Source organism: Electrona antarctica (assembly GCF_951216825.1).
Source record: "Electrona antarctica genome assembly, contig: scaffold_72, whole genome shotgun sequence".
Lineage (NCBI taxonomy): Eukaryota > Metazoa > Chordata > Actinopteri > Myctophiformes > Myctophidae > Electrona > Electrona antarctica.
In genome coordinates this window covers 371283-380276 of record NW_027638235.1, presented here as the reverse complement: position 1 = coordinate 380276, position 8994 = coordinate 371283, and the positions used below count along the sequence as shown (strand labels likewise).

Sequence of the window (8994 nt, the reverse complement as noted above, 5' to 3'; positions counted from 1 at the left end):
GTGTGTGTGTGTGTGTGTGTGTGTGTGTGTGTGTGTGTGTGTGTGTGTGTGTGTGTGTGTGTGTGTGTGTGTGTGTGTGTGCGTGCGTCATTAAAAAAAACACTCAGTTTATTCCATAACAATTATTTTTCACACTTTTTAATGAACGAACGAACACGAACGGGTCCGTGAAGGAACGGAACGGGGAACAGCGCCCTCGCGCGGTCACATCTTTGGACGGGTCACCAAGTCCAGTGTAACAGCGGTTTCTAAGGTTGGTTCCCATAGCAACACGAGACACAAACGCCGAGGCCGTCGGAGAGAGAGAGAGAGAGAGAGAGAGAGAGGTGAGTTTTGTGTTCGAAATCGATGATTTAGACGATTCCAATATAATTTATAACTTATTACAATGAATTTATAGCATCCAGCCGATAAAAGCTACATGCAATGAGAGAGTTGGAGAGACCTGGTTTTGTGTTAGGCCCTACATCAGCATATTGGATTAGGATGTTTGGAAGAAGTACTCGTATTTTTACTCAATATTGCAATGATGTAGAAAATACTCTGTTTAAGTAAAAGTTTGGTATTTACAATTTACTTATGAGGAAAAAGTGCAAGTAGCCTACAAAAGTATTGTCATCCAAATGTACTTAAAGTAGGCCTACTAGACTCGTATCTGTAAATAGTATATATATCATAGTAAATGTACTTAAAGTAGTGTGTGTGTGTGTGTGTGTGTGTGTGTGTGTGTGTGTGTGTGTGTGTGTGTGTGTGTGTGCGTGCGTGCGTGCGTGCGTGCGTGCGTGCGTGCGTGCGTGCGTGCGTGCGTGCGTGCGGGTTTCCACCAGGACGGCGCCATGGAGCACAGTGACAGAACCATGGATGTGTCTAACAACAACGGTACTGATGACATCACCGATGGCGTCCTCCCTACACCAATCAGCTGTGGTCAGTCGTTATGGACCACCTGTATACAGTGGTCTGATTGATTGATTGATTGATTGATTGATTGAAATATGTATTAACAGTTTGCAGAATTACAGTACATTTCAAGCACAAACTCAATACAAAGGCTGTTAACTGTGAGTGGACGACCCAATTAAGCATTACACTTGTTTACAAGAGGATCCACCTTGTTCAATTCATCAAAACATTTAGAGACGTACAAATAGACACTTCTATAGTCAAAGAACAGAACAGGAATTCATCATAGAGGTCAAAAGGGGGGTCCCTGGGTCTCAGGGACCCGTGCAGGTCCATTTGGTTTCATTTTACGCTCTCAAGACTTAAAGATCTTATAAGGGTCCATTTGGTTACCAACTCTCCATCATTTAGCTGCATATGGGGACCGCCTGGAACCCCCTCAAGGACCCCCTCAGGGACCGCCTGGAACCCCCTCAAGGACCCCCTCAGGGACCGCCTGGAACCCCCTCAGGGACCCCCTCAGGGACCGCCTGGAACCCCCTCAAGGACCACTGGTTGATAATAACAAACATTGTACTCTAAACAAGTCCATAGACTTGGCTGCCATTAGGTTTAGAAACAAACATTAAAAGTCCATATTTGGTTAGCCATATGACGTTATGTTTAGGTCTCTAAACAAACATTAAAAGTCCATATTTGGTTAGCCATATGACGTTATGTTTAGGTCTCTAAACAAACATTAAAAGTCCATATTTGGTTAGCCATATGACGTTATGTTTAGGTCTCTAAACAAACATTAAAAGTCCCTAGACTTGGCTGCCATATGCCATAAGCCAGACGTCGGAGGGGCTAGCGCTCCTAGAAAAAAAGGGAGCCAAAAGAAAAGTAATCCTGCACAGACCTCCCGGTGGGGGCTCCTCACTGCAGGTGAGTCAGTACAGGATACAACAGTAGCCTACATCCTCTCGGTGGGGGCTCCTCACTGCAGGTGAGTCAGTACAGGATACAACAGTAGCCTACATCCTCTCGGTGGGGGCTCCTCACTGCAGGTGAGTCAGTACAGGATACAACAGTAGCCTACATCCTCCCGGTGGGGGATCCTCACTATACGTAAGCCACAGACATTGTGTTAATTGGCAACAACATTTGGGGGGGTAAAAAGAAAGAAAATATGCCCTTATTTTATGTAATCTAATGTAATAATCTAATCTCATCTCATCTAAGCAGATCAGGCATTGGACGATCCACAGATGACAGAGGATCAGTCATTGGTCCATCCAGAGTTGACAGAAGATCAGGAGGACCTCATAATTCTGGACCCTGAACATGTTAGTAGATCAATCTTCTCTTTCTTTCTTTCTTTCTTTCTTTCTTTCATTCTTTCTTTCTTTCTTTCTTTCTTTCTTTCTTTCTTTTTTTGCAGATTGCACCACGTTTTCACGATTTCTCAAAAATAGCAGATCTACAAGCTCATAGCGCTGCACCTACGAGCTTGTAGATCAGCTATTTTTCCAGCAGCTAAAGATAAGTTTAAAATAATGGTTAAAAGCTGTAAGGTGACAAAGATGCGTGCGTCCTCAGGTCTAAATGGTGACCCAGTTAGGACTGCATGAGGCCCATTTTTTGCGAATATACACTACTAATGTGTGTGTTTGTGTGCGTGTGCGTGTGTGTGTGTGTGTGTGTGTGTGTGTGTGTGTGTGTGTGCGTGCGTGCGTGCGTGCGTGCGTGCGTGCGTGCGTGCGTGTGTGTGTGTGTGTGTGTGTCTGGGCTGTAAACACCGTAGAACTGACATACCGGTACAAAACAAGACAACAAACAAAACATTAACTTGGACGTTCATACAGTTACATCCACAATAATACATAAACCTTCACAATAAGATTCAAAAACAAATACAATACTGACCACTTTGCCTGCTTGCACATTGTAGTCGACAGATACGAACTTCCTTTTCCCATCAAACTGATTTTTCTCAATAAAAGCTGCAGGCTACGAGAGCTTTTATTGTTATTCTTCCGGTTTGAGGGAAAAGGAAGTTTGTTGTTCCTGCCTGTCGACTACAAAACAATACTACAACATGACGTAACGATATCATCCTGATGACTACAAAACAATACTACAACATGACGTAACGATATCCTCCTGATGACTACAAAACAATACTACAACATGACGTAACGATATGATCCTGATGACTACAAAACAATACTACAAAACAATGACTACAACATGACGTAATGATATCATCCTGATGACTACAAAACAATACTACAAAACAATGACTACAACATGACGTAATGATATCATCCTGATGACTACAAAACAATACTACAACATGACGTAACGATATGATCCTGAACTACAAAACAATACTACAACATGACGTAACGATATCATCCTGATGACTACAAAACAATACTACAACATGACGTAACGATATGATCCTGATGACTACAAAACAATACTACAACATGACGTAACGATATCATCCTGTCGACTACAAAACAATGACTACAACATGACGTAACGATATGATCCTGATGACTACAAAACAATACTACAACATGACGTAACGATATGATCCTGAACTACAAAACAATACTACAACATGACGTAACGATATGATCCTGTCGACTACAAAACAATACTACAACATGACGTAACGATATCATCCTGATGACTACAAAACAATACTACAACATGACGTAACGATATCATCCTGTCGACTACAAAACAATACTACAACATGACGTAACGATATCATCCTGTCGACTACAAAACAATGACTACAACATGACGTAACGATATGATCCTGATGACTACAAAACAATACTACAACATGACGTAACGATATGATCCGCTCCCGAGCGGATCATATACCCAAATTAAACAGAGACCAGGCTTTCCTCCGAGGTGGTGGAAAGCCTGGTGGGCGAGGACCTTCAATGTAATGAGACTTCTGCCCCCTCTCTCTCACTCAGGTGTAACCAACAAGCTTAAAGGTATATTCAGTGATTTGACTTAATTCAAATATCACTTATTTTTTCTTTTTTTCTGGATAATCCTCCCTACTATAGAGTGTGCTGACCATATAAGGAGTTCCTCCCTGTCCCCAATGAGCCCCTGGCGGGTGGCAAAACCGTCATCCAATCAGGATGAGAGGGGGCGGGCCTTGGTGCACATGCTGTTGGCCTGTTGCACTTCCCCCCACTGTAGAGCGTGCATGTGCACATTTTGTTACTGGGGCGGACTGGGTGGTTTTCCAAATCACCCAAATCACTGAATGCTCCTTTAATTAGCAGAACACAGATGCAACAAAGACACATAATTGAGAACCCTCAACAACACATAGAACACACTTAGAGCGCCCCCAAGAGGACAAATACAGGAAAATGTAAACCTTGACATGGCAGCAGTAACAGTGTGTGTGTCTCTCTCCCAGCCTCTGGTCAGAAGGTACCAGGAGGCAGCAGTAACAGTGTGTGTGTCTCTCTCCCAGCCTCTGGTCAGAAGGTACCAGGAGGCTGCAGTAACAGTGTGTGTGTCTCTCTCCCAGCCTCTGGTCAGAAGGTACCAGGAGGCTGCAGTAACAGTGTGTGTGTCTCTCTCCCAGCCTCTGGTCAGAAGGTACCAGGAGGCTGCAGTAACAGTGTGTGTGTCTCTCTCCCAGCCTCTGGTCAGAAGGTACCAGGAGGCTGCAGTAACAGTGTGTGTGTCTCTCTCCCAGCCTCTGGTCAGAAGGTACCAGGAGGCTGCAGTAACAGTGTGTGTGTCTCTCTCCCAGCCTCTGGTCAGAAGGTACCAGGAGGTAACAGTAACAGTGTGTGTGTGTGTCTCTCTCCCAGCCTCTGGTCAGAAGGTACCAGGAGGTAACAGTAACAGTGTGTGTCTCTCTCCCAGCCTCTGGTCAGAAGGTACCAGGAGGCTGCAGTAACAGTGTGTGTGTCTCTCTCCCAGCCTCTGGTCAGAAGGTACCAGGAGGCTGCAGTAACAGTGTGTGTGTCTCTCTCCCAGCCTCTGGTCAGAAGGTACCAGGAGGCTGCAGTAACAGTGTGTGTGTCTCTCTCCCAGCCTCTGGTCAGAAGGTACCAGGAGGCTGCAGTAACAGTGTGTGTGTCTCTCTCCCAGCCTCTGGTCAGAAGGTACCAGGAGGCTGCAGTAACAGTGTGTGTGTCTCTCTCCCAGCCTCTGGTCAGAAGGTACCAGGAGGTAACAGTGTGTGTGTCTCTCTCCCAGCCTCTGGTCAGAAGGTACCAGGAGGTAACAGTGTGTGTGTCTCTCTCCCAGCCTCTGGTCAGAAGGTACCAGGAGGCTGCAGTAACAGTGTGTGTCTCTCTCCCAGCCTCTGGTCAGAAGGTACCAGGAGGTAACAGTAACAGTGTGTGTGTCTCTCTCCCAGCCTCTGGTCAGAAGGTACCAGGAGGTAACAGTGTGTGTGTCTCTCTCCCAGCCTCTGGTCAGAAGGTACCAGGAGGCTGCAGTAACAGTGTGTGTGTCTCTCTCCCAGCCTCTGGTCAGAAGGTACCAGGAGGTAACAGTGTGTGTGTCTCTCTCCCAGCCTCTGGTCAGAAGGTACCAGGAGGTAACAGTGTGTGTGTCTCTCTCCCAGCCTCTGGTCAGAAGGTACCAGGAGGCTGCAGTAACAGTGTGTGTCTCTCTCCCAGCCTCTGGTCAGAAGGTACCAGGAGGTAACAGTAACAGTGTGTGTGTCTCTCTCCCAGCCTCTGGTCAGAAGGTACCAGGAGGTAACAGTGTGTGTGTCTCTCTCCCAGCCTCTGGTCAGAAGGTACCAGGAGGTAACAGTGTGTGTGTCTCTCTCCCAGCCTCTGGTCAGAAGGTACCAGGAGGCTGCAGTAACAGTGTGTGTGTCTCTCTCCCAGCCTCTGGTCAGAAGGTACCAGGAGGCCTTGCAGAAACATCTCCTCCAGCAGCTGGACCGTCTGGATGTGGAGCTGAAGGAGAAGGTGAGAATTCACACATGAATACAGATAATGCAGATATCATCGTTAAAGGACCACTTCACCGCTTTTCTTCCACTATCTTCACATAATTGGTCCACACTAATGATCAGGATAAAATATCACCATTTTTGACCACCATGTAGCACCATAACATACACAGGTTTAATGTTTGTCTTTTAGTCAAATGTTTGTTTTGTAAACGCACTGACAATGAAGGGAAAACTTACCTCATAATGTGTCATGGGTTTGTCACGTCACTATGGAGCGGACAAGTCCAGTGAAATTCACATCTTAACATTAATATAACGTCAGCACGTGGCCCGTTCGTACAGAAACGTTCGTCAGGTACAGAAAGTGGTTCAAAGCTATAAATAAGGTGACACAGACACGTTCCTCTCCTGAATGGTGTCTGCGTTCCTCTCCTCCTCTCCTCCTCTCCCGCGTAGCTCTCGATGGACCGAGCGGAGGCTCTGCGCAGACAGCAGCTGGGCGAGCGTCTGTACGGCGTCCAGGAGCAGCTCAGCAGATCCCAGGTCAGCGTGGAGCGGCAGCGGGAGGCGGCGGCGCTGGCCGCGCGCCACCGCCGGCAGACCCAGGACCAGCTGCCCGACGCCAAGAAGGCCTTCGACAGCGCCGCACGGCAGGCGGCCAAGGAGAGGAGCCACGGTAACACCACCAACCTTTAACCTTTAATACGTTGACATTTCATTCATGTTTTAGTGTTAGTCTAGTTTTAGTCGGCTAAATGTCATGTGATTTTAGTCGACTAAATCTACAGTTGATTTAGTCGACTAAAATGTCTTTTGGCGGGCCTTGATTCCGTCGTAATGACTGATTTTACACTTGCTGAAAATAGCAGATCTACAAACTCAAAAACGTGTCGCGCTGTCATCAGTCATCGTAGCTTAGTTTCCATTTAGTTTTCGTCAGTGAAAAAAGGTAGTCGACGAACATTATTGAACATTGGTCCGTTCTCTATATGAAGAGCCCTGATTGGTCCGTTCTCTAAATGAAGAGCCCTGATTGGTCCGTTCTCCACAGTGTCACAGCTCCAGGCAGAGATGGACAACCTGATTGGTCGGCTGCTCTACATGCAGCAGGTCAACGCTGACGTCCAATCAGATGTCAGCGCCATGCGGAACGCCTCACGGAAAGCCCAGCAGGACAAGAGCCAGGCGGCCGCGCAGAAACACAGACAGGTAAACGCAGACAGACAGGTAAACACACACAGACAGGTAAACACAGACAGACAGGTAAACACAGACAGGTAGGTCTATAGGCTACACAGACAGGTAAACACAGACAGGTAGGTCTATAGGCTACACAGACAGGTAAACACAGACAGGTAGGTCTATAGGCTACACAGACAGGTAAACACAGACAGACAGGTAAACACACACAGACAGGTAAACGCAGACAGACAGGTAAACACACACAGACAGGTAAACACAGACAGGTAAACGCAGACAGACAGGTAAACACAGACAGGTAAACACAGACAGACAGGTAAACACAGACAGGTAGGTCTATAGGCTACACAGACAGGTAAACACAGACAGGTAGGTCTATAGGCTACACAGACAGGTAAACACAGACAGGTAGGTCTATAGGCTACACAGACAGGTAAACACAGACAGGTAAACATATCTATCGTATACATCAAGGTTCTTGTAACTATAAGAACTTCAGTATTCTGATGTTTTGTAAATAATTCATTATAGTTCTTAGAGTGTATTGATGTTGTTCATGTCCAGGAGGTCTGACAGATCTATATATCCTATGATATGATACATACTTATATAAACCTATATTTCCTATATTCCCGAAAATACATCGCAGTCCCGACTTACATCCCAGTAGCTACCCTCGATCAGACCCACTAGGGCAAGACAAGGGCCACAGAATCCGTTGGAACCACTCCGGAACTACTCTGCCGGGACTGAGAGGGACAATTCTGGCATGTGGAGGGACTAAGCTCTGTGGGTTGCCTCCTGTCAGGGCCCCTCCTACGTCTCACCAGGTCCACTCCTGCTCTCACCAGGAGTACAGCGAGGAGCTGTGCGTTGCACCAGACTCCCAGCACCAGACACTTCATTCAGGAGTGGTGGATTCTTGAGCCACAGTGGTTCTGCAGGCTCCACCGCTGGGCAACGGTAGTACTGCAGACTCCACTTGCGGCTCGAATGGCCCTCCTAAATAGCCTGGTTAATAAACCAGACCGAATCAGCCGTTGGCAAAACAAAATTGCCTACCAGCGGATTACGGTCTGGCGAGGCTCAGTAGCACGCCTTACAACCGAGAACAGGTCGGACCAATCGGGACACGGTATGCAATATGGGCGGGCTTTGGTACAGTGACGTTCAATGCTTGAGACTTTTGACTGACAGTAGCTCTGACCAATTGCGTCAAAGAGAAAATGTTTGAACCCGCCCCCCGGGAAATGAAATCCAAGTGGAGCCAGCCCAGACTAATATACCGCGACAGTGTTGTGTGATATTAGTCTGGCTTATTAGCCAGGCTACTCCTAAAGGCCTCACTGAAGGTTTTTTGGGCTTCCTCCTCACGGAGGACACAGGCTGGGGCCCTAACCCATACTGCTCCCCCTGGAGGACACAGGCTGGGGCGCTAACCCATACTGCTCCCCCTGGAGGACACAGGCTGGGGCCCTAACCCATACTGCTCCCCCTGGAGGACACAGGCTGGGGTGCTAACCCACACTGCTCACCTCCTCACGGAGGACACAGGCTGGGGCCCTAACCCATACTGCTCCCCCTGGAGGACACAGGCTGGGGTGCTAACCCATACTGCTCACCTCCTCACGGAGGACACAGGCTGGGGCCCTAACCCATACTGCTCCCCCTGGAGGACACAGCCTGGGGCGCTAACCCACACTGCTCCCCCTGGAGGACACAGGCTGGGGCGCTAACCCATACTGCTCCCCCTGGAGGACACAGGCTGGGGCTCTAACCCACACTGCTCCCCCTGGAGGACACAGGCTGGGGCGCTAACCCATACTGCTCCCCCTGGAGGACACAGGCTGGGGCGCTAACCCATACTGCTCCCCCTGGAGGACACAGGCTGGGGCGCTAACCCACACTGCTCCCCCTGGAGGACACAGGCTGGGGCG

The 8994-nt window shown here is 48.0% G+C and overlaps 1 protein-coding gene across 1 annotated transcript in view; it reads left to right on the top strand.

The window, feature by feature from the left end:
• Positions 1-836: 836 nt before the first annotated feature.
• Positions 837-8994, top strand: part of LOC306918260 (coiled-coil domain-containing protein 40-like) — a gene marked incomplete at both ends in the record, with an annotated part of 28393 nt that continues 20235 nt past the window's right edge. The window contains 5 exons of the mRNA XM_079531133.1: positions 837-927; positions 2131-2231; positions 5787-5870; positions 6314-6533; positions 6909-7066. Coding sequence (XP_079387259.1) covers positions 837-927; positions 2131-2231; positions 5787-5870; positions 6314-6533; positions 6909-7066 — 654 coding nt within the window. The remainder of the gene's footprint in view (positions 928-2130; positions 2232-5786; positions 5871-6313; positions 6534-6908; positions 7067-8994) is intronic.